At 42.8% G+C, this 26,993-nt stretch overlaps 1 protein-coding gene across 1 annotated transcript; it reads left to right on the forward strand.

Moving 5' to 3' along the window:
• Positions 1 to 798: 798 nt before the first annotated feature.
• TLR5 (toll like receptor 5) lies at positions 799 to 3,379 on the forward strand. Its single transcript, XM_064415858.1, is given in 4 exon segments — positions 799 to 1,770; positions 1,773 to 2,828; positions 2,830 to 3,206; positions 3,208 to 3,379. Coding segments are annotated over 4 exon segments (2,577 nt in total).
• Positions 3,380 to 26,993: the final 23,614 nt, after the last annotated feature.

Raw genomic sequence — 26,993 nt, forward strand, 5'->3', positions numbered from 1 at the left:
AGAGAAAGGATAAATCCCAAATCTCAAGTCATCTTTAGGGTGACATCAGTCCTCCATTCTACAGCTGTTAAAAATGTGCTCTGAAACTCACTGCAAAGAGTTTCAGAGCCAACTGTGTTATGAATAGAAAATTGTAATTTTTTTAAAGTTTCAGAGTTAAAAAAACCAAGCCAGACCGAGTCAGCCTCCTTTAGTTTCGCTGCCGAAGGAAAGCTTTTCAAATACCTGTTAATGGCAGGTGATTAACTGATTGTTTCCCTGATGCTGGCCGCATGCCAAGAAGATACCAAGGGAAACCCTCCAGGGTAAAGAGATGGGCAGTGACACCAGAAACAGCATGCAAATAAGAAACGCAGTGCACCCTGGATTTTTACAGTTTTACAGTTTTTATAAGAAAAACCCCTAAAATCACGAGCCAACAAGTGACTTAAAGTGACGTCTAAGGATGGGAGCATTGTCCCGTACCTGCTTGTATCTTTTTATTTCTCACCCTAACCTGAAAAGAAACTGATTAAAGAGACCCCCCGGGTTTCTAAACCAACAAACCAAGGACTCAACGACTCTCCCGTGAGGACAGAGTCCCCAGTTCTGTCTGCAGACCAGCGGACAAAACTGCATCATCCTCCTGCTTCGTGCCACGCCTGGGAGCAGCGGCGGCGAGGGCGCAACCCGTCGATTTCTTCCCACCTGAGCTGATTCTTCTTAATAAAGGCATTAAAAAGGAGAAAGATCTCCTGCCCATTTATTTCAAACTGCAGACCTGATTCTCACTGTTGTCACTTTTTTTCACATAGGTTCATGATGTTGTGCCATCAGCTCCTCCTTGTCTTTGGGCTGTCACTAGCTAGTGGTGTGTGTGCATCTAGAAGGTGCTACTCAGAAGCCCAAGTCTCCATATCTTTTTTCTGCAGCCTCAGAGATGTTCCACCTGTGCCAAAAGATACAGTGAAACTTTTCCTGACTTACAACTATCTCAGAAAAGTGACTTTGTTTCCACTGCTGGGGCACTTGTGGCTGTTGGAAATCGGAACCCAGTTAGTCCATCCTGCTACCATAGGAAAAGGAGCATTCAGGAACCTTCCAAACCTTTGTATCTTAGACTTGGGAGACAATAAGATTCTTCAACTGCATCTTGATGCTTTTGGGGGTGTGCCAAGCCTGACTGTCCTCTGTCTGTTTCACAATTCCCTTGGAGATTCCATCCTGGAAGAATGTTTCTTTCAAGATTTAAGGTCATTGGAAGAATTGGATCTTTCAATGAATTAAATCACCAAACTTCATCCCCGCCCCTTATTTTATAATCTAACAGCCTTGAAAAGTGTGAACCTGAAATTCAACAAGATACCCAACTTTTGTCAAATCAATCTTACCAGCTTCCAAGGAAAACACTTTTTATTTTTTAACCTTGGTTCTAATCATTTGTACAAGACAGAAGATGTGGCCTGGGCCAAGTTCCCCAATCCTTTCAAAAATATTACATTTAGCTCACTAGACCTTAGTGACAATGGCTGGAGAACAGAGAGAGTCCAATATCTCTGTGCAGCCATTGAAGAGACTCAAATAAGTTCTTTAATATTTAGCAGTCCTAAAATTGGTTCAGGATTTGGCTTTGATAACTTAAAAAATCCAGATGATTCTACTTTTGCAGGACTAGGAAGAAGTAATCTAAGGTTCTTTCATATTTCACAGGGTTACATTTTCTCTCTCAATTCTTTAGTCTTTCAAAGTCTTGGCAATCTGGAATCACTGAACCTTTTTGAAAACATTATCTTGTTTTTGAAAAGGTTCAGTGATAAGCATTTTTTGGCTTGGGCAACCTAAAAATTCTCAATCTCTCAAGAAACCTTTTGGGTAAGTTGTACAATTATACTTTTGAGGGTCTATGTAATGTAATGTATATTGATTTACAGCAAAATCATATTGGGATGATTGGTGACAAATCATTCAGGCATTTAGTAAATCTGAAAATAATTGATCTCCGAGACAATGCCATTAAAAGTCTCCCTTCTGTTCCACATCTGAGCTTTGCCTTTTTAGGTGACAATAAGCTAATGTCTGCAGGTGACAGAGCAATAACTGCAACACACCTCGAATTAGAAAGAAATTGGTTGGCAAACCTAGGTGACCTGTATGTTCTTTTCCAAATTCCATATCTGCAGTATATCTTTTAAAAACAGAACTGGTTCTCTTACTGTGTGAAGAGTGCTAATGCTATAGAAAACAATCAGTTACTATATATGGATCTAGGTGAAAATATGTTACAGCTGGTGTGGGAGGGAGATTTATGTTTGGATGTGTTTGGGGCACTGCCCAAACTTCAAGTTCTACATCTGAATAACAACTACCTCAGTGCTCTTCCACAGGAGATTTTTAGAGGTCTAACATCTCTTAGAAGACTTAACCTGGCTTCCAACCTGTTGTCTCATCTTTCTCCTGGGTTTTTCCCACAAAACCTAACAAACCTAAACTCATCTGGAAACCAGCTGTTTTCCCCTGACCCTGAAGTCTTTATGACTTTGAGTATTCTGGATATAACACATAATAATTATGTCTGTGATTGCGCTTTAAGGAGCCTGCTAGTGTGGCTGAATGAAACCAATGTAACCATGGCTGGCTCCCAGTCTGAGAGGTACTGTGTGTACCCCCCTGCCTTTGAAGGGATACCCCTGTCTTATATGACATACAATGGTTATGATGAAGATGAACTCCAGCAGACACTCAGATTCTCACTCTTCATCTTCTTCTTGGTCATTGTGTTTCTGGTGGCAGTCATAATTTTTACTCGCTGCTGGGGGATTTGTTTCATGTGGTATAAAACCACCACAAAATGACTTGATAGACAACCAACAACGAGCAGCAGATAAAAGTGAATACAAATATGATGCATATCTCTGCTACAGCAAAAATGACTTTGAATGGGTCCAGAAATCTTTGCTAAAGCCCCTGGATTCACAGTATTTTGATAGAAACAGATTTACCTTGTGTTTTGAGGAAAGAGATTTCTTGCCTGGCGAAGAACTTATCAACAATATTCGTGATGCCATTTGGAACAGCAGAAAAACAATTTGCATTGTGACCAGGCAGTTTCTCAAAGATGGGTGGTGTGTGGAAGCCTTTCATTTCACCCAGAGCAGGTACTTCTGTGATCTGAAGGATGTCCTCATTATGGTAGTGGTTGGGTCACTTTCTCAGTATCAACTGAAGAAACAAACCGATTCAAAACTTCCTACAAAGGAGTCAATATTTATGGTGGCCTGAAGATTATCAAGATGTAGACTGGTTTTTAGATAAACTTTCTTGCCAAATTCTGAAAGGAAAAAAAGTGCAAAGGAAAACTAGTGGTATAAAGCTGCAGCCTATAGCAACTCTCTCACATTGACTGTGTGAGTTCCTGGCAAATATCCCATTTCCAACTGTGCCATGGCAGGAATAAACAGAAGATGGCTTCATCTTTCCTCGAAAAGACGTGCAGAATTGTAACAATTTCAATAGAAATCTTTCAGAACACAGAGACAAAGCAACCGTCAGATTTATGAAAGTGCAAATGGGCTACAACATGCATTTTCAGAAGAATGGAATGAATCACAGATGCTTGACATTTTGGATGCATCTTCAGGCACTTTAGCCCTGATTTTTGGAGTACTACTTAATGGTCTGTTTCAGCTAGGAAGGATGCTTATGGTTGTTTTCTCAAAGAGAGCCTGTGGTACTGTCCAGGACTGACCAAAACTGCTCTCAGGCACTGCCAAGCCTGATCATTGTGGTTCCTGGATGTCCTGGGTTGACTATATGATGCTTTTATCCCCAATCGTCTTGTTCTGTTTATATTGAATAATAAGTTTTACACCTTTAAGACTCTCTTCCAGAGAGTGAAGAGGGGAGGGAAGAAGCGCGCCGTTTGTTTTCAGACTGCTCTCACTCCTCCACGTTCCTGCTCCTGGACTGTGTTGTCTGCGGATGGACAGACAGCCGGACAGAGCTCCTTTTTCCCTTTTTTCCTGCTTTTAGTTAGTTTTAGCTAGCTGAGGCAAAGAAGTTCCCTGGACTGTGATTTTTTCCTTTTTTCTTGGACCTGTTCAAGCCTGCTCTGGACTGAACACCTAGAGGAGCACCGTCAGCTCCACCTGTGGCCCCCCCGGCCGGGCCTGGGCCGCGGCGTTTCCAGCACCAGAGAGACTGACCAAAGACTGAGTGAGCCGAGCTGCAACCCAGGGAGGGGACTGTTCTGAGTTTGTGTTCTTTGGAGCAGTGAGAAGTTTTATTGTTTAATATTGTTTGGTTTCTATTGTTTAATAAACAGGTTTCTTTCCACTTTTTCTCCAAGGAGATATTTTCTCCCGAACTGGTTGGAGGGGGGAGGGGCAATTGAATCTGCTTTTGTAGAGAAGCCCCTTTGGGAGTTATCTCCCAAACTTGCCCTAAACCAGGACAAATACAGTTAGTGGCGCCAAACGCGTGGCTTGAGAAAGTGGAAAAAAACCCTTTATTGATTGCAGATTGGTTGTGCTTGCTGTGTAGTAGGTTAAAGTACTCAATAGCCATGTTATTTGAACTTGTAATGTCTCTTGGGGAGGCCTTTATGTGGCTCTGGTCTCTAGACCTTTTTGAGGTTTCAATACCATTCTGGTCACTAGGATTATTGTCCCTATCACGTAGTTTTTGCGGTAAAGGGGCACGGATTGGATTAGCTATTGTATTTGCCTTGGTGATAATGATTTATAGGGCATTTACAAAAATACTGGCGTCTGTTTACGATATGTATGGTTTATGGTTTCTTCATCCTACCCTGCATCCCAGTTCTAGCAGTATGTTTTGGGAATTTATTAGTAATTGCACCCAGCTGGTTAGAGGAGGAGCAGGGAATGAGGCTTTCCAGCCTTTCCTTTCCTTCTTCTCCTTTGAATCTGTTACGTCACTTGTGGAGAATGTTCGGTTTCCCCTGAATGTTAAAGAGACCATCTTTCTGGTATATAATCTAGTAGGCTTCCTCTATATGGTCTGCAGCTTCTCTAGAATGAGGGCTGAGATGTCTAGAAGAGCTGATGAGACCCCTGACCCAGAAGTAGACCCACGTGTGGAGAATCCTGAGTGGGGTGGAGAATGGGAAAATATGGGCCAAATCCTGAAAGAATTCTCTGACCCTATAGTCTGGGACTTTCCCCATTAACAAATTCAGAACCCAGCTGAGGTGGGGAAATACCTGAAAGAGAAGTATCATGATGACCCTAAGGAGAAAAGGATCATTGCATTGAGCTGGGCCCTGGCATATGCTTATCGCACACTGCTAAATACTCTAGGGCAGCAGACCGAGGAAGGGGGGCAGGGAGATACATCAAGAGCTATCCCAGTCGCTCAGGTTGCAACCAACACCCCAGGCTCAAAGCCAGCAGCTAAACCACATAGTGAGCCTAAGCCAGCAGTTAAACCAAACAATAAGCCTCAACCAATAGCTGTTGCTACTAGCACTAGAAGAGGGAAGTGCACAGACAAGACCGATCGACCAGTGGATGATGATGATGATGATGATGCAGGAGAAGGACCCTCAACGTTTCCTGACATAAAATCAGGAGTCAAAGCAACTGGCACAAGATCAGAAGCCAATATTGAGTCCTTCTTCCTGAAGGACCTGCGTGGCCTAAGGAAGGATTACACCCGACGATCTGATGAATCCATAATTAGCTGGTTAGTCCATCTTTGGGATGCTGCAGGAGAGGCTACAATTCTGGACGGCACGGAAGCGAGGCATTTGGGATCCCTGTCACATGATCCTGTCATCGACCAAGGCATGATGAGGGGGGCTAACCCTCACAGCCTCTGGGCATGGGTCTTGGACATTGTAGCACAAAGACACCTGTGTGCCAATGATCTCTACATGCAGCAAACAAGTGGAAGACCATAGAACAAGGGATTCAATGCCTGAGAGAAATGGCAGTGGCGGAGATTATCTTCTCAGATGACATAACAACTAGGAATCCAGACTTGGTACCATGCACATCTGTGATGTAGCGAAAACTAGTACGACTTGGGCAACATAAATATGCTTCTGCTCTAGCTATCATGAAGCGGGATGACACGGATGAGACCGTGCTTGACATGGCAAAGAAGCTCCGAGCTTATGCAGATGCTGTACATGGCCCAACACATGCCAGAATCGCAGCAGTGGAAACACGTCTGCAGAGATTAGAGGATAAGATAGAGGAGAATCATAAGAAGCTCAGAGAGGAGATTAAAGAAGACCTTCTCCAAGTCTCAGCAGTACAGATCAGAGGTTCTGGTACCCAACACAGACGTTCCCCAGATGGAGAGAGAAGGTACACCCCATGAGCTGAGCTGTGGTTCTTCCTGCGCGATTGTGGAGAAAACATGAGGAGATGGGATGGAAAATCCACCGCTGCTCTGGCCCGAAGGGTGCGTGAATTGAAGGAAGACAGGGCTCAGAGAGGAAGTTCCACCACAAGGAAAGCAGCTCCAGTTGCCCATAGCCAAACTGCCAGGTATGATGATGATTATGACATGTCTGATCCCCTTGAAGGAACCTCTAAGACATATGCCCAAGGAAAGAAGGATAACCAGGCTTAGAGGGGCCCTGCCTCTAGCCAGATAGAGGCTAGGGAAAATCGTGTTTTCTGGACGGTGTGGATTCGTTGGCCTGGCACATCAGAACCACAAGAGTATAAAGCTTTGGTCGACACTGGTGCGCAGTGTACCTTAATTCCATCAAGACATGTGGGGACAGAATCCGTTTCTATCGCTGGTGTGACCAGGGGATCACAAGACTTCACTTTGGTGGAAGCTGATGTGAGCTTGACTGGGAATGAGTGGAAGAAACATCCTATTGTGACTGGCCCAGAGGCCCCATGTATTATGGGCATAGATTATCTCCGAAGTGGGTATTTCAAAGACCCAAAAGGACTGAGGTGGGCATTTGGGATAGCAGCTGTAGTGACAGAGGGCATCCAGCAATTGAATACCTTGCCTGGACTGTCTGAGAATCCATCTACAGTAGGGCTTCTGAAGGGAGAAGAGCAACAGGTACCAATTGCCACTTCCACAGTGCATCGTTGACAGTATAGAACCACTCGAGATGCTGTGATTCCCATCCATAAGATGATCCGAGAGCTGAAGAGCCAAGGGGTGGTCAGCAAGACCTACTCACCGTTCAACAGCCCCATCTGGCCTGTGCGTAAATCTGAAGGAGAATGGAGATTGACGGTGGACTACCGTGCATTGAATGAAGTGACTCCACCACTGAGCGCTGCTGTGCCGGATATATTAAGTATAGCTTGAGTCCAAGGCAGCAAAGTGGTATGCCACTATCGATATTGCAAATGCATTTTTCTCCATTCCGCTGGCAGCAGAATGCAGGCTCAGTTTGCCTTCACCTGGAGAGGTGTGCAGTACACTTGGAACCGGCTGCCCCAGGGGTGGAAGCACAGTCCTACCATCTGTCATGGACTGATCCAGAGTACACTAGAAAAGGGTGAAGCTCCAGAACATCTGCAATATATTGATGACATCATTGTATGGGGGAAGACAGCAGCAGAAGTGTTTGAGAAAGGAGAGAAAATCATCCAGATTCTCCTGAAAGCCGGCTTTGACGTCAAGAAGAGCAAAGTCAAGGGACCTGCTCAAGAGATCCAGTTTCTGGGAGTGAAGTGGCAAGACGGACGGCGTCAGATTCCCACTGATGTCATCAACAAGATCACAGCAATGTCTCCACCATCCAGCAAGAAGGAAACACAAGCTTTCCTAGGCGCCATAGGTTTTTGGAGAATGCACATTCCTGAGTACAGTCAGATCATGAGCCCTCTCTATCTAGTCACCCGTAAGAAGAACACTTTCCACTGGGGCCCTGAACAGCAACAAGCCTTCGTCCAGATTAAGCAGGAGATCGCTCATGCGGTAGCCCTTGGCCCAGTCAGGACAGGACCAGATGTGAAGAATGTGCTCTACTCTGCAGCTGGAAACCATGGTTTGTCCTGGAGCCTGTGGCAGAAGGTGCCCGGGGAGGCTCGAGGCCGACCACTAGGATTTTGGAGTCAAAGATACAGAGGGTATGAAGCCAACTATACTCCAACAGAGAAGGAAATTTTAGCAACCTATGAAGGAGTCCAAGCTGCCTCAGAGGTAATAGGCACCGAAGCACAACTCCTCCTGGCACCCCGACTACCAGTACTGGGGTGGATGTTCAAAGCAAAGGTTCCCTCTACCCACTATGCCACCAGTGCTACATGGAGTAAGTGGATTGCTCTCACAACACAGCCCGCCCTTATTGGAAAGCTGAATTGCCCTGGGATTCTGGAAATAATTACAAACTGGCCAGAAGGTGAAAACTTCAGTCTCACTGATGAAGAGGAACAAGAAGTGACACGTGCTGAAGAAGCTCCTCCATATAACCAACTGCCAGCGGAAGAAACACAATATGCTCTTTTTACTGATGGTTCCTGTCGCATGGTAGGAATGAATCGGAAGTGGAAAGCAGCCGTATGGAGCCCCACATGACAGGTTGCAGAGGCCACTGAAGGAGAAGGTGGATCAAGCCAACTTGCTGAACTCAAAGCTGTTCAACTGGCCTTGGACATTGCTGAAAGAGAGAGGTGGCCAAAGCTCTACCTCTACACTGATTCATGGATGGTAGCCAACGCTCTGTGGGGATGGCTGGAGAGGTGGAAAGAGGCTAACTGGCAGCGTAGAGGAAAACCAATTTGGGCTGTTGAAGAGTGGAAAGACATCGCTAGCAGGGTAGGGAGGCTACCTGTGAAGGTCCGCCATGTAGATGCCCATGTCCCCAAGAGTAGAGCTAATGAGGAGCACCAAAACAATGAGCAGGTAGACCAGGCTGCAAAGATAGGGGTGTCCAAGATAGACCTAGATTGGGAGCACAAGGGAGAGTTATTCCTAGCTCGATGGGCCCATGATACCTCAGGTCATCAGGGTAGAGATGCCACCTATAAGTGGGCACGAGACCGAGGGGTGGATTTAACCATGGACAGTATTTCTCAGGTTATCCATGACTGTGAGACGTGTGCTGCCATCAAACAGGCCAGAGGGTGAAGCCCCTATGGTATGGTGGGCGGTGGTCCAAGTATGGGGAGGCCTGGCAGATTGACTACATCACACTGCCCCAGACACGCCAAGGCAAGCGCTACGTGCTCACAATGGTAGAAGCCACCACAGGGTGGTTGAAGACCTACCCTGTGCCTCATGCTACTGCCCGTAACACCATCCTGGGCCTTGAAAAACAAGTCCTGTGGAGACATGGTACCCCTGAGAGGATTGAGTCAGACAATGGGACTCATTTCAAGAACAGCCTTATCAGCACCTGGGCCAGAGAATGTGGCATTGAGTGGGTGTACCATATCCCCTACCATGCACCAGCTGCGGGCAAAGTGGAAAGGTACAATGGGCTGCTAAAAACCACCTTAAAAGCCTTAGGTGGGGGATCTTTCAAAAATTGGGAGCAGCATCTGGCAAAGGCCACCTGGTTAGTTAATACCCGAGGCTCTACTAACTGAGTGGGCCCTGCCCAATCCGAGCCTTTGCACAGAGTAGATGGAGACAAAGTCCCAGTGGTACATGTCAGGGGTTTGTTAGGGAAGACAGTTTGGATCAATCCTGCCTTGAGTACAGACAAACCCATTCACGGGGTTGTTTTTGCTCAGGGACCAGGTTGCACATGGTGGATAATGCAAAAAGATGGAAGAACACGATGTGTACCTCAGGGAGATCTGATTGTTGGGTGAGAACTATGTATAAATATCACTGTTTGCTGAATGTTACCACCATTGTCTGTGTATAGCTGTATATTGGATGTATAATGTATGTGTTTGTAGAGTTAGAATATATATTAGTTTTAGTAGTAAGCTGACGATATGGGGATAAGGGGTGGAATGTCCTGGTATGACTATATGATGCTTTTATCCCCAATCGTCTTGTTCTGTTTATATTGAATAATAAGTTTTACACCTTTAAGACTCTCTTCCAGAGAGTGAAGAGGGGAGGGAAGAAGCGCGCCGTTTGTTTTCAGACTGCTCTCACTCCTCCACGTTCCTGCTCCTGGACTGTGTTGTCTGCGGATGGACAGACAGCTGGACAGAGCTCCTTTTTCCCTTTTTTCCTGCTTTTAGTTAGTTTTAGCTAGCTGAGGCAAAGAAGTTCCCTGGACTGTGATTTTTTCCTTTTTTCTTGAACCTGTTCAAGCCTGCTCTGGACTGAACACCCAGAAGAGCACCGTCAGCTCCACCTGTGGCCCTCCCGGCCGGGCCTGGGCCGCGGCGTTTCCAGCACCAGAGAGACTGACCAAAGACTGAGTGAGCCGAGCTGCAACCCAGGGAGGGGACTGTTCTGAGTTTGTGTTCTTTGGAGCAGTGAGAAGTTTTATTGTTTAATATTGTTTGGTTTCTATTGTTTAATAAACAGGTTTCTTTCCACTTTTTCTCCAAGGAGATATTTTCTCCCGAACTGGTTGGAGGGGGGAGGGGCAATTGAATCTGCTTTTGTAGAGAAGCCCCTTTGGGAGTTATCTCCCCAACTTGCCCTAAACCAGGACACTGGACCACTTAATTTTATACTTACTGCACTGTTAACTTTTCTTGCTCTGTTTCACATTGTTTTGCACCTTTATGCTTTATATTGGTGTAACACAGATTTAATTTGTTTATTTTCTTCTCAATTAACCTCAGCTCAGCTGGAACATACAAACTTTGGACTCCATTAATGCCCTTCCTCTCCACAAACTTCTCTGCTTGGTGGTCAAACTACAGTCGTTGGCCTACAACATTTGCTACTTGCTCAGCTTTGGTGATTTTTCACTTGACCTGCCTCCTGCCCTGCAGAGAGGAACTGGTATTCCCTTTGGATCAGAGGCAAGCCTGAGCTTGGAAAGGAAACAAGAAACAACCTCAGCAGCTGTGCAGGCTGTACCCTGGTGACAGGGCTTTTAAATTCTGGGAGTGGGAAATCCATCTGTACTCTGTAATTGTCCTGTGTAATTTGGGTTGTCGTCAGCACACCCTGTGTGCTGATCAGTTCTAAGGTGTTTTCTTGCTTCTATTGAAATGTTTTTCTGGAGACATTAATGCCTGGCTCTCTCTTTGCTAATTATTTTACCACTGTCTGCTCAGGTACGTGTCTTCAAGAGGTGGTTTAGAGTCATTTTAATAAAAGTCGGACTCAGTGTTCACTGTTACAGAACTTGCACCTATTATTTAGATCTTGACATACTCCTTGCATGTACAGTTTTCCTCTGTTTGTGCATTTATTTAACAAAAGCTTACCAAAATAATTTCAGTGTGGTCTCAGTGAGACTTCTTGCAGTAGTAAGGAAGCAGGGATAGGATGTTTTATAAGTTGTCTGCCTCAAACTTAGTGGTAAACAAATAACATCATCTTAACTGTTTTGATACAGATGAATGAGTGTAATCCACTTTGTGCGAATGCAGGCATTGGAATGTAGATGTGCCTCTGGCTGATCTAATTTACTTTCAGCACAGTATACATGATTGCCATGGATAAAATTACTACAGCAAAATATCTCTTCCTTCTCAATAAGTGTAGTCATTCAGGAAGGCAAAAAGGGCTAAACCTTGGGATATTTTCCAGGCGGCATGGATACGGCGCTGCAGATGTAAGGAGGGATTGACTGTGCTGCTGGAGCTCTGCGTGTCGCTGTTGGCTCAGGTAACAGCCCGGCTTTCCTGAGCCCCTCCTGTGTCCTGCTTCTGCAGCTGATGGGAGGAGGGGAAAATCCTGCTGCAGGAAGAGGGCTGGGAAAGCACCAGCAGCCCTGGCTAGTGGCCTGACTGGTCATTGCGGGGGGGGGGGGGGTCTGGGAAGCCAGAGTTGTGCCCGTGGTGGGCATTTCAGCTCTCTGCACATCTTACATTTCTCTAAGAATGTCCAACTCTTTCTCCTTTTGTCCCAGCCAGTGAAGATATTTATAGGCATCCTTTAAATGTAGAGGCTATACGAGGGAGTATTTCACACAAAACCCACTGGCAACTAGCCAAAGCAGGAATGAATCTGTACAGTGAAGATCATCTGCAGGTCCAGGTGCTTAGTCTGTGGATCTGCGCATGGTGTAAGAGTTGGGGATTTAAAAGCACCCTTAAGAAATTATATTTGAATGAGTATCACAATATATTTTTGGTCAAGTGTTAATTTAGAGCCCTCTCCACTTAGGACCTTACTGTATATTTACAAAATACTCCTGTCACTTCAGAGACTTAAAACATTCTCCTACCAACCTGTATGTGCAGGAATGATAAGTAGATGCAGGAGATGGCCTAAACCAAGGCTTTTCCATTTAATCTGAAAAGCTTTTGTCTTTCATGCTTATGCCACTGGTGGGAACATGGCTACGTAATGTTTGCACTTACTTCAGGCTTTGGAAAGGTCTGACTTTTTACATGGAGGTTTTAATAAAACCCTTGGATTAAATTTCATTGTCTGCCTTTGTTCTTAAAAAACAATTTCAAAACTTAAAGAGATCACACCTGTGCTGGAAGCAGATGGGAGAACTTCTTCCACAGAGGCAGCTTAGAAATATAGAATTAGTCCAGCCTCCATCTAGAAAATTCTATTGCAAGGGGTCTACAAAAAGCAGTAAAAGGATTTTTGGAGAACATGCTACTGAACCATACCTGACTGTGGAGTGATTTGCAGGCAAATTAATAACTGCAGTGTCAAATTTTAAAGAGATACAAAATAACTTTTTTACTCTTTGTGAAACCCTTCCAAGCCTGAGACTCTCAGAACACATACAGTTGGTACAGCCTGTCCTATATAATGAAAAATTGCCTTCAAATCAATCATAGGACCCTGATAACAACCTCTGTAGAGTCAGCTATCTTAAATGACAAAGCCTGGGGAATTGTTGAGAAAGAGCTTATGCTGACTTTATACTCCTCTGCTCAGCAGGAACCACAAAAGCATCCTGTACAAAAATGGAGAATTACTATGCTTGATGATTTCAGGCCATAAATTGAGCCTCATAACTATTGATTGATTTCCTTCAGGCTCACTGGGAATATTACTGCTCTATCAGAATTTTATGGCTCCTTAGTTAAGGATACTCATTATTTTTACTCATCTTCTTCAGTAAAAAACATTAACTTGTTGGAGAGAGTCCAGAATAGGATGTGACGTGTGGCACTGGCTCTAAAGCAAATTATTAAGATGGAAGCTGGTGAATTTATTTGCTGTAGCAGCACAGGGAAGGACAGTGACTCAGTGCCCCGTGGTATCAGCACAGATATTCAATAGCAAAGCCCAGTCCTACCATTGCAATACGTATTATAAACACTAACTGGTCAAATGTTGTTCAACACTGACATCTAGCCAGCCTCTCGGAGTCCAAGGATTGCATGGGCTACTCCTTGAAATCCAGCCACTTAGGATGAGAATCCAGATTTTACAAACATCCCTATGGAGATTAACAGAAGGAAACAATTGTATGGCCACATATTATTTCACATTTGACATTATTATTACTGTTTCCCACACAATGAAATCAGGCATCCCCTGACATGCCTAGTATTCTCAGTGAAGTCCAGTTATACTTTTTAATCCCAATCAGAGAGACTGTTCCATATGCTGGTAGAGTATCATGTTGTTAATTAACGAGGTGATAGATCTAACTACTACAGTTAGTATCCAGTGCTGCTCCCACCCCAATACCTGCATGAGCATAGACAAGACTACAGAGAGCTGAGTCTTGAGAGGGACACTCCTGTATACATTGCCCAGAAACACTGGCTTTAGTTTTCTTGTGCTACATCATTAACTCAGCTCATTTGCTGACTTCTGGGTCTTTTTTTCAGCATGACAGCTCTCCTTCTCCCTGCCAGTGACTATCTGCAGTTCAGATCATTGGACCCCACCTTCTCGATTTCATGTGGTACCCATTATTTTACAACAGCTTTAACATGTTCTTTTCTTGCTGCAGCTGCAGTCCAGTTAAATCACAAAGCAAGGTCCATACCTGGGAAAATACAGATGAAGAGCAGGACACAACTGAGTGGCAGGAGTGAGGGGTTGCAAATGGAGTTTCATCTGTGAATCTCTGGAAAAGCACAAAGTTGGGAAGGGTATGGACTTGGGCTCTATGAGAAGTGCAAACATGAAGCAAGCAAAGAGGAACAAGATATGTCTTTAGGGTCTGACTCTACAAACATAAGCAAGCATAATGCCCTAATGGAGTAAGAAGATCCACCTGGAAATAACCCGAGAAAATACTGGCAGGGTTTCTTTACACTTACACAGTACTGCCAACAGTAAGCTGGCAGTTCTGTAAAATAAGGCTTCCAAAATCAGAGACTAGTGTAAAAAAACCCCCAAGGGATAGAAAACAATTATAAATGTCTGGTATTTGACCCTGTAAGACCACATTTTCACACTTTCTACATGATCCAAAGATGGTAGATATTCATACAGTCTGTAAGTACAAGAGCCAAGAAATTGTCCAGGTCTTTCAGAACTTCTGCTTAGCTGTTAAGAACATCTAAGTTAATCAGGTCTAGAATACAGGCCTGGAACTTTAGGAAGATGATGGAGAAAAGACAGGCCTTTCCAGCTTCCCAGCTCTCTGTGGGCAGCGATCTTATACATATATATCTTCTTCCATTCATGCAAGATGTTTCAGCAGTTGCTGTTAAATAGGACCAGCAAGACTACAGCCTTGCCTGCGATGAAATAACATGAAGGAGAAGTGACAATATGAATACTTCCCATGATGACAAACTGACAACAGCAGTCCTCACAAGGCTGTTGTCTAACAAACCTGGTGGTTATTCCATTAGGCTGCCTGTCAGACTCTGGGAAGATATGAAGCACTTTTGGAATGCCAAACAGTTCTGCCTTTGGTAGGAGCACTTTTTTATAGTCAGCTTTTAGTTACCTGTTTGCTGATTTCTGCCTCCCAAAGATGAGTGGAGCATCTTGGTCTTCAGTCTCACTGTGCTGCTCCTGCTAGCCATCAGAAATTCCACACACACCTGGAACAGAGCAGCAGGGGCTGCTCCACCAGTATTTCCTTTAACTAAACAAAAGATGCAGAAGCAGAGTTTAGGAGGTGAGATTTATCCAAAAGGCCATGTCAGCACTGAATTGAACCAGAGAACACTGTATACCAAGCATGTTCCTCAAGTTTTAAATTCAGCCTTGCATCACATCTAGAAATTACTGTTGGGCCAGGCCAACTGCCTACATGATTCTTCCTCTCTGTACAGATTGACAGGAGCCTTCTCTTCCCTCTCTAACCTTAACTTTGCTTTCGGTTTTGTGTATATACAGTGCAGTGAGTGCCAAAAATAAGTCTAGATTTCCTTTCCCAATATACAAAAGTCAAAATGTAGGTATGACATGAGTTGTTTCATGGAGTAAAGATTATCTATTCATAGCAGACTCTGTTTCAGACATGTGGTTTTCCTTCCTTTCAGATAATTTATTGTTTTTTTATTTATATTAAAAATAAAATATTTAAGAACTGCAAGAAAGAGACAAAAAAAATATATATTTCTTCTGAAACTAACAATTCTCCAAACAGGAAGGTTAGCTTTTTCCTGTTTAGACATTATGTTCAAAGAGAGGAAGTTGGGGTCTTCAATGATAATAATAATTACATGGTATGTAAACATCAGTAAGTATCAAAAAAGGCTTCACTCTTTATTTAGTGCGTCCCAAATGCTGTTTAGAGTATTTTTACCCGTTTGCCAGTCTCATGCAAAACTGGATTATGAACAGTCATTGCACTGGCTTGATCACCATATACAAGATTCCACAGTGTAAGAAATCAGGCTGCCTCAAGCCTGCATGGAGGGCAGTGATGGACAGGAGTGGAGCAAATGGAGAATCCTCATGCAAAACAACAGTTTAAGATATCAGAATTGCAGATTTGGGGGAGATTGTTGAATCAGGATTATACCTACCAGGCTGTTCATGCTGCTACCAAAAGCTAAGTACTTCAAGTCGTGAGGTCTGTTGCCACTGTTCCTAAAAATTGCATTGGCAATGTAATTTCAGCATTGAGATCAGGTGCAATATCAAAACATGTTTGGCACATGTGGGACTTTGTAGCAGTAAACCTAGAAGTGTTTTAGAAAGATGAGTGCATATTATCATCTCCTCTATAAAGAGGGAGGAATTGAGGCAGAGAGGATCAAGTTATGTACCTTTGGGCATGGGCAGCACGGGAAGAGAGCTCAGCTTTGTCAAAGCTCTTAGGTCTGTTTGCTCAGTTTAGTAGGAGTTTTACAATGGGCATTTTTATTACCTTCGAACTAAACTCTTCTACTTATCAGCAGAACTAATTAACAGTGTAAGGCTCTGCTTTTTGACTACCAGTCTGCCCAAGTGGGTCAGAAGTGTTTTTACAGGGAGGAGAAGGTGGCTGAAGAGTAATCGAGTGTCACCAACTTGATCTGGGCCTATTCAGGATGGGAGCTAGAATCCACTGGGCATTTCACTGGGAGGTGCTGACACTTTTCAGGTGCCCAGCTGGTCTGGTATTTCTGAGGAGGACTTGCAAATTAAGAATGATAGGAAAAAACATAAAAAACATATGACGCAAATAAGGACATCGTCCTCATGAAGATGGACCTATGGGAAAGTGAGCAATGGAGTAGAGAGAACAGGGAGAAAGCAAGATAATTTGAAATACATGAAGTCTATTTTGAGAACTCACAGATACCAAAATTCATCAGAAATCATGAAAGATCTTTGGAACGGGCCATTTGGATACATTGCTTCAAAATAATGATGCCTAAGAATTTAATGTCAATAAGAAAAACATAAAGTGAAACAATAAATTGTAGAGAGCATGAGAAATTAACAAAAATATCCTAACTATAACCTCCTTTTATCCAAAGATCTGGTGTTCTGGAATTTGTCCACTTTAACTCATCAGAAATTAAACCTCAGGCCCATACACCCAGCTTTCCCTTTGGGATGGTGAGAAATGCCAGGGTGAATCACTGACTTTGTGTAAGAGCTCTAGCACCTGCAGCCCTCCTGACATAAACATTCAGCACCCCCAGAAAAGCAGGCCTTGAATTTCTCACTCTTTTCCTAGGGAGAACAGCCTTCAAGCTGCATTCCAACTGCCTGTTGGAAGGAATCTTGCAATTTTTCAGTGTCAGCTTCCTTAATTTCAATCTTTAAGTGCTTTGCAACTCCTTTTTGTAACCTACCTTGTTATGCACCATCAAACATCCCTGCACCATCTTTTGTTATAAATAGATTTGCAGCCATCCAGGAAAAGATCATCCTGTGCTGTAAGGGAGGACTGAGAGCAGCTGACAAGTACCATGAATATCTGTGTGAGTAAATTAAAGTTAGGAAAGATTGGAAAAAACATTTACCCACCATACTCTACCAGGGCTTCAGAGAAAAGCCGTGGATTAATCACAGCCCTTCCTCATGTCTCTAAAGTCTGAGCTGCACTTTTCCTGCCAGAGGCAGGACCTTCTGTGAAGATGCCAGCTCAGTCTTCAGCTGTAGCAGCCAGTGGTGCCCTTGACAAACCTCATGGCAGGAGGGAAAACACAAGCTAGTGTGGAACAAAGAGAAATCCAGAACACACTTCACCTTTGCCAAATCCCTTGATACCCTTCAGGGCTACATCCAGGAAGAGGAAAAATGTAGGTCGTTGATTAGTACAAAGCCAGTGGTATTTCACTAATTCCATCTATACAATTCTTTATCAGGAGCAATTTTGGAATGTGACCTGATGGAAAACAGACCTGAGCTGGGAATGACAGAGCTTGGTTAGTTTAAATAAAGGGGGAATTTCTTCTTTTTTGTTCCTAAACTTGAGACTTGCTTTAGAAAAGCCTGTGCAGTTTTCTGCCGTTTCCCATTTTTGTGCAATTCTTCTTACAGAAGATGGAAACAAATCACTCAAGACAGAGGTTAGGAAAGATCTTTAGTCTGATTTAAAAGAGCTGAAGAACCAGAGAAGCAGAACTACCAACAACAGCTGCAGGAAAATTATATCTGAAACCAACAGAAGTTTTCAGTGTGAAGGAAGAGGAGCTGCACTACTACAGAGGGCGCTGTGCCTGTCAGCTCACTGTCTATTCATATTGTAGATGACCAAATGGAAGACAAAGAGAGGTATGAGAGGCCAATAATCTGAAATAATAGAGACAAATTCAACACTTAAAGAATCTTGTGCAAATCACCCTCTTCATACCTCACTTTTTCATCTTTTTTGTGAGAAGACAGCACAAGCCCTACGTCATGAGGGTGCTATAATTGTAAAGATATTAAAACTGAGAGACAATTAAACAACATGCTGATGAAGCAAAGTAAACACAGAAGACAGATAAGATAAGCCTTTTTAAATTTAACTCCTCTTAAGAGACAAATCCATAGGCTTATCCTATGGCCATGGAAGTACACTGGGAAGTACATGGAAGTGCACTGGGACTTGTCTTCACACCCATGAGAACTTACAGTAAGGACAGACATTATTTCAGTTTTTTTGCTAAAACTGGAAAATCTTTCCTATTTAACATGACTTCTGAAAAGAAAATAATGTAGTTCACTAGTAAGTGGGAACCCACTCCCCCTGGGTGTTCTTCCTTTCAAGTATTTGGTCTTACTTCTGTGGTTGCTTTTTGCTAACAGTGTCCTTTTCATCAGTGTTCTTCTCTGAAGAGACTCATTCAGAATATTCTCATTTGGGTGCACACACATTCACCCTCTTGACACTTCAGAAATCCGCAGTTCCATTCATACCCCAGCACACACATCAGAAGGCTATTTAAAAAGCCCCAGGAAGTTTGCACAGACATGCTATCTTAGGAGACCTGGACTAGGTCTTGGAATTTTACAATATTTAGAGGATTTGGCACCGTGACTGTTTTCACATCAGGCCACGTTTGCTGTCAGAATAGAGAGCGTACGCCTCATGAGGGAGGAATAAGCTACCTGGAAGCTGAGCAATAAAGAGGAAGGCCTATAAAATGCTTAAGAGTGGATATAGTAAATTATTTGGGGAAGACTGACCCAGTCAGCCAAATGCCTGACCCCAAAGAAAGAGGCAGACCAAGCTGCAGGTGGCCAACATAGGGGACACATCCATGCTCTGTGAGGAGGAAGGGCACACAGGGAAGTTTGTCCTGCCCGAGGATGGGCTATAACATAGTTTGGATTTAGCTGAAGGGACAGAACTAAACTATCTTGTTCATGTTACGGCACTGTAGTACACACACAGCTACAAAGCCTGATATCTCCTCTGCACAGCTCCACTAGGCCAACATATGTATTACAGTGCTAAAATCACTGGGAGATAAAAAGGCTGCCCAGTTTATCAAGCCTGAGGAATAAAAACAATAACTGCAGTTTTCTACAGAGCTCCAACATACTTGGGAGCTGCCAGAGGCACCAGAGATGCATCATTTTATTCCATCCTGCTGATACTGTGGTGAGGAGGCAGCAGTGGCACTCTACAAGCTTTATCCTTCTCATCCAACAGGCAGCCTGGGACACCTGCACAGATACCACTAACTGACCTCAGAGAGCTGCACCAGAGACACTCTTATCAGGAAACAATAATTTCTGCCATTCAAGTTACTCTCCATGGCTTCCTTGCAGGGTCCAAGATTAAGGAAGGATCCATGACTCACCTCAAGTTCGCATGTACTCAGTATTTGCAAGCCTTTAGGAAAGAGGCCTGACACTATAAATTAAGGACCATCAGGAATTTCGGGAGAAAAAATGTTTTACAAAGTAGGTTGCTGCAAGTAATCATTATGGCTAGGCTGTTCTGCCTTCTCAGTTTTCAGAGAAATGTATTTCTCAGATGTCTGTTCTCCCACAGGAGCAGGACATTTATCCAGAAGCTGGCTCATGCTTCACATTCATGAGACACAGCAATGGGTGATGCAATTCACTGAAGAGACCTGTATCAACAGCAGCACAACAGCAGCTCTCCTCATCAAATCCTCACCTCTCCTACTGCCATGGTGTAGACTTTCCAGATGCCCTCAGAATCCAGAGTTTTAACTCAATAACTTACTGCTCCCTGACCTTGGTTTTACCCCTTTGAAGAAAAAGCTTAACAGGAGACACTCTGAAGGGATACACTCGTACTTCACATACCAAAGAAGCAGCTTTTCTTCCAGTGACCCTTTGGTAGCCCTTACTGAGGTTGGAGATCTCCCCATATCCTGTTGACTGTGTTTCATTGGCATAACAAAGCAGCACATCCTGCCTGAACCTATGAACCTGAAGCCAGACCTCATCTTGAGAGCTCCAGGATAAATGCATTGATAATGCCTGGTGATCTACCCCAATGTGTTTGGTGCCTTAGTCACCAAATGGGGCATTGAAAAATATGGCTCTGCTCTGGAATGTCCATCTGGAGCCGGAATCTTCACTTGGAGCTGCTACACCCTCCACAGTAAAACCAGCACAGACTGCAGACAGGAGCTGCTGGGTTCATTCTGACTTCCTGCAAAGACTAGAGATGTATTGAGCCTCAGTTTTCAAAGTAGCATCTGGGATCAATGCAAACCTTTGTCACAAGTGGCTCAAGATGCAAGGCTCAGGCTGCCTCCCACCGAGATCCAGCAGCTGCATAGGTCTCTGACAGACAGATAGCTGTTTACACAGCAGTAAATATTTTCTTACCCCATCTATTTATACATTCATGTCACTTCAGAATTATTTCTGTTTTTATTGTAAATCAAAGATACCAAGAAAGCTATATAATTCTTTGTGTTACTTCACAGTTTGATAGAGAAAACATGACCTTGAAGGGTAAGAGTCTGAAAAGTGAGATGTGATTACTTTAGCAGAAAGATCAATTAAATAAAATTCCTCAAGACCTAATCCTTTCTGCCCTCCCCCCCACTTGGCTTTTGTGACGCTCTGCATGTTTCAATCTACCCACTGAGAAGTCATTGAAAAGGATAAAGGTTGCAGCCCACCTGCCTGGTACCCACTGACTTCAAGGAGGATGGGAAAAACATCTTTGAATTTTTTTTCTTCCAAACTTACGAGAAATAAACACAATCAGTAAGTTGGTAACTGGTTAATGGATGTTTTGGCTTTCATGATTCATCTGAGATGTGAACCTAAGAAATATGTGGATAGTTGTAAGCTGGATGAAATGAGGAGGGTAAGTCTTACACAATTATGGTGTGGTAAAAAGAGAACCAGAGACCATGAGTCAGAAGATAACAAAAGGACTTGAAAATCAGAGAAAAGTAGAGGAAAACAAAAAGTGCAGAGAAAAACAAATAGGCCTTTTACATTTAAAGTAATCTAAGGTCTGACCTTCATCAATAGAAAGATACCCAGGGAGTTCCACAGATATTTTAGGTTTTTTAAAAATGCATTTTTGCTACATCTTGAGTAGATTAATCCTGCAGTAAGAAGTATAATCTTTCTTTTCCAAAATCTTAGCCCTTCTTGAGAAATTTTTAAAAACAGTATTAGATCTTGATGGGGCAAATCAGATTATCTCAGAGCTGGACCAGCTTCTGACTTACAGCCTCCAAAATTAAGATTATTCTTCTGCAGATGTGGCCTCAAGCATTTTTAATATATACAAGTGTCTATGAATTCCACATCTAAAAAGGAAAAAAATTACAGAAAGGGATCAGCATGGTGACTCACAACTCCCTTACAAAAGAGATGTCTCTATCCCTTCCCAAAATGTGAGCCACAATTCTCTGATACAGGCCAGAAATCTGCATTCTAGTTCTCAGAAAGTGACATTTTTAACACAGTAGTATCTAATGATTAAAGAATTGTAAGGCCTCTTGGAGAAACAAAAAGGGTTGCTACACCCAGGTTCCAAGCAAATTGCATGACCATGGAGAGAAGACATCCTTGTGGATGAATGAGGGATGGGAATACAAAGATACAAAGACTGGTCTTGATTAGGCATAATATCTCTGTTTTCCCCACGACAATAATACAGTTCCACAGTCATAACAGGAATTCATTTGGCAACAGAAGCTTATCAATATGTATTGTAAATAATTTCCATATTTTGATGCCTCCAGGAACTTCTTCTGAAGTTATCTTGGCAATTAGGCACTTCTGTTTCTCAAATCAGAGTCTCAAGCACACAGGAAAATCAACTACCCAGGAACTGCTCTCAGCAGGATCCCTAAGCAACATCTGCCGTGGTACATTACCTTCCCCATTATGGGAGGGTAAATTAGGTTTGACTTTGCAAAAAGGAGTGTGCAGGTACCTTTGTCAGCTCCAGAGGCAGGAGACAGGAATGGCACTTAAATATTCCACTTTAAAGTAATGAAACAGCTATTTATCCTAATTTGAGAAACACTAATTATATCAGAAAGTGGCACGCTCTTAGATGGCAGAGTGCAAATGCTATCTAATCAAAATTAATGAATAGATAAAGTGTACTGACAGAGCATCTGTGCATCACTCATGCATTCCTGCAAACAGAAAAATTAGCCTGTAGGGAACTGATTTGGAACTGGAAGTTTTAAAATGAAGGTTAATTATAGTGGTTGGATACATGTTCTTTATCTAAAAACACGTTCACACTATGAGTCTCAAGGGATGTTTTACTTCTGAAAGAAATGAAAGTAGCTGGATCATGAGGGTACATCCAGTGTGGAAGGCCTGTTGTAGTTACTGGGAATGTGTGAGGCACTCTTTTCTATCCATGAGATAGAAGGAGGAGGCTTAAGACGGCCTTTGAGTAAAGACAGCACTGCTGGTAGGTCACAGGAGTGAATCTTATGCTGAAAGATCTTTGTTTCCTCTCTAATTGGCTCCCAGCAAGCAGAACAGAAAGGCCTTTGACACTGCTGCTGGGAGGAGAAGGTTCATTCCAGTGTCTTCCCAGCCCGACAGGCTGGTGGGCAGCAGAAGCAGAGTGTACAGCGCTGGCCTGGCACGAAGAACCTCCCAAATCCTTCAGCCTCCATCCTGTAAGACAGCAGTGGGGCCACTTAAATCAGGCTCTGAGTGAGACCTTGTTTGCTCTGCATTAGCCAGGAGAAGGGGGGTTGGGATAAAGAAGCTGGGAATGGACATGAAACAAGGATCAGTGAAGAGGTCCTGGAGAGCACATTGGAGATCTGCACTCCTGGAAGAGGAGATTATTACTGCAAAGGGAGCACAGGGTTCTTGCCTTCAGCAGTCACAGAGGATGCATTTCTATGGAGTGAGCTGGGCTTTCTATGAGCTGCTCATTCATGGGATTGCAACAGCTATGAAAAAAAAAATAAAAAAAAAATCTTTGACACCTTTTAAAAAAACCTCTAATGAGAAATAGCAGTGAATTGACAAAGTTGAAACCTCTGCCAATGAATGGAAGTCATCAGAATTTGCTCCTGTGAGCAAGGTACAATGTTAAAGTCAGAAAATATTTACCCTCAAGCCACATTGGTCAGAGCCTTAAAATATTAGCAGAATTAGCTGCATGGGTTTGTACACTGAAGATGCCAAGTAAACACACAAGTCTTGACTAAAAAGGTACTGCACTGACAGCTCATCTGGAAAAAGGGAAAAAAAAAAAAAGCAATGAGGGATGTATTACAACTCCAAGAAAAATGTACTCCCAGCCAAAAAAGCATAACAAACCTCAACAACTCAGGATAAAAAGACATTCATAGCCTCTGAATGCTTACTGAGATTAGACATAAAAGCCTCTTCAATTTATCTTGAGTTGTGCTTTCCTCTTAATGTCAAAGGGTACCCCGCTGCATAGGAAGATGTTTATACCCTCTCACAGGAAGCCAGAGGCTTCAGATAAGGGAGTGTCTTTGGAGGAAGAGAGCTTTAAAGTCTTGGGAAGATAGCCTTTATTATCAGCCAACCCTCTTTGGGATTGGTAAGATTCCCATTTGATTTGGCTTCAGTCTCTAGCCTCAAGTTCCTGCCCGAGCTTTTAAAATAGAGCAAGATCTCCCTGCAGCTGAAAAGGGCAAAGGGTGGAACATGTAAATAGTAATTAAAGCAAAAATCTTGGTTTTAGAAACCCTACCCTAAAAGACATTCTGTGCTCTTCCTCAGTGGCCAAGGTTGGCAAGCTGACAAAGCCAAGCATGCTCCAGAAACCAGCTCAAGTTAAATTTGACTTATCCAGCTATTCCAAACTGCAGATGATAACATTAGGCTGACATCACTTCTTCTTGGTCTCATGATTAGAGGCAATTCAGCCAAAAGGACAAACTCCTTGATTGGGGTTCAAGAGTGCTGGGGGCTGTCCTGGCTTCCCCAGCAGCCTGCTAGGTAATCACCTTGGGGCATCTCTGCTGCTTTAACTTTCTGAACTATTTTTGAATAAGAAGTTCTGCATTAGATATTAGTAAAAATTCTTACAATCAGTGGGGTTTGTTCCATATAGGTTGGTAAGACCACCTAGAAAAATAAAACATCTAAGCAAACCAAACTTGGATTGGGGAATAAGAGCTCCCCCCATATTCCTTCCTTCTCATCATGGAATAACCCTGTCAGACTCATCTGAGTGTGCTCAGACCCCATTTACGGCTCATGTTTTGTGACCTTCCCTCACCTGTTTCTTAGTTTTTCACTGTACTCTTATAAACCATGACTTTCTTGTCTTTCAGCATTTCAGTCAATACATAAAATGTCAGATGAGAAAACTAGTACTCTCTCAATGCACACTAATGTAATTTCATAATATGATTTCACTTTTCAGAGAAAGAATCAGAAAAGCTATTATTGGAACAGGAAAAACCAGGTAATTGATAAAGAGCACTTTAAAGGCAAAATCCTTAGAGTTATGAGTAAAATATTTGGCTTTGGATTACACACAGAAGCTTCTGTGACTTCCACTCCACTTGCACATGCTACAAACCAAAATTTGTTCCAAAACCTAAGCACATCTATAACTGACCTTGGAACAAAGTATCCAATGGGATGTCAAAGAATCCCAGCATGCATAAGTGACAATACCTTGAGAGGTCTGTTAGACAATGGAACTTTTTAGCATCTGTGATAACTTTTTATATAGCATTATTATCACATGTTACATAAAATTAATAAGATTTGTATATCATGTGGAAGTCATCACACTCCAACCCATTGTTTTCTGTCTCATTTCCAGGCAATATCTGACACATGGGATGTAATTAAGCTGAAGTAACTCCAAGCACATCAACACTGTACAGAGCTCTTGAACAGCTGCAAAGTGCAAGATGTGAAATGGAATTGGCTACAAAACTTTGGGGAATAATTAAATAATTCATACAGGAGCGGGGGAAAAAACAACAACAAACTATGAAAAATTCAGGCTGTTGTTTTCAATCTGTGCTTCAAAAAAGACAAGTCCAAGATACAGACAAGACCCAAACTCAGTCCTGCTGGTTCTGGAAGCCAACATGAAATTCTTAGCTTCCAAGATTCCAAGATGAAAGACAAGATGAAATTCTGCTTATGTGCCTGCACATTTTCTCTCTGTTTTTTCATGGCCATATCATCACACTGATATTTTTCCTTTGGGATTCTAGGGAAGGGGGCTTCAGTAACCAGGTAGTCCCTTCCAGGAGTAGATTAGGAATGTCCGAGTCAACTATTCACAATTCATGGCATGTAACAGCAGCCTGCAGTTCCTGAGTACTTTGTAAACTTCCTGAAGAATGAGCATTATTGTAGCCATGATATTTTATGAAAAATCCTTTCCTAGGATTTTTCCCATCCTGAGGAGCTGAGAGCCTCAGGAAAGAAATGTAAACAATAACTATCTGCTGCTGTGGAATGCAACAGGTGCATCTTCCATTGGTTCATGTGGATTGTTTTCAATTAGTGACCAATCACAGCCACCTGCGTCGAGGCTGTGAGCAGTCAGAGGATTTTGTTCTGCATTCTATTCTATTCTTGTTCTTTGTAGCCTTCTGATCCTTCTTCTCTCTCTGTTCTTTTAGTATAGTTTTTATGTAGTATTTTAATATAATATATAACATAATAAATCAGCCTTCTGAGAAAAATGGAGTCAAGCCTCGTGTCCCCACACATGGGATGTTCACCTCAACACATTATCCTTCCCCCACTGCTCAGACCTGAGAGCACAGATAAATTGAATAGTACAAGTCATCAGAAAAGTTAGAGTCTGGGCAATCATCACAATCCCTATGTTTCTTGCTTTAACCACCACATGGACCATCCAAAATAATTTAAAAGAAAAATCAAATAATTCCATTTTTGCTCAGCTGAGTCATCAAACTCAGTTGTTGCCCAAGAACTGGTTGGACACACTGAACACCTCAGAAGGAAATACAAGTAATTTTCTGTGATTGCAATTTCACTGTACAGTCTTGATAACCAGTCTTGTTTCCACTTGTAAAAGCTTTTGCTTCATATGGAGGGAGGTTTGGTCAAGATTTTAAAAAGTCATTGCATTGCAGAGTTATTCTTATAACGCTAATTTCCAAGTGCCTTTGCCAAGGAAAATATCATAACCAGGTTTTGTGTGAAACATGGAAATAAGCAAAGAAGCAGAATTATTACTGGGATAGGCTGATTTGAGATGGGTGGGAAGCTGCAAACAGACATCAGGGAATGCAGCAAGAGAACCTGGCACAACACTGTACAGGCAGGACATCTTAATGAGAATCAAAATTCCCCAAAAAAATTCACTGTAACCAGAGTGATTTCAGATACGTTTTAGCACTGATAAACTGTGTGCATGCCAGCATCTGGACAAAGTAGCAACTTTTCCTAAGAGAAAAAAAGGAAAGAAAGCGAAGGATTTGGGAGATCCAGACATCTCCACATAGAAAAATCAGAAATATGGGAGAAAGGAATGCTTTATTTTCATATCCTCTGGTGCTAAAAATACAAGGGATCCAGATTTCATTGGAGCTGGATTTCCTCTGCAGTTTCTGCTCACAGGGACTCACAAAGCCAAACATCAGGCACACGTGGCAGAGCTGAGATGTCTGGAGAGTTACTGGTTTTAACTGTTACCTGGAAAAGTGTGGAAGGAGACTTCTCCTTGAGGTCTCAGAGATAAACCAGATAGCTTGGACACTGTTACA

Source organism: Passer domesticus, chromosome 3 (genome assembly GCF_036417665.1).
Source record: "Passer domesticus isolate bPasDom1 chromosome 3, bPasDom1.hap1, whole genome shotgun sequence".
NCBI classification, from domain to species: Eukaryota; Metazoa; Chordata; class Aves; order Passeriformes; family Passeridae; genus Passer; species Passer domesticus.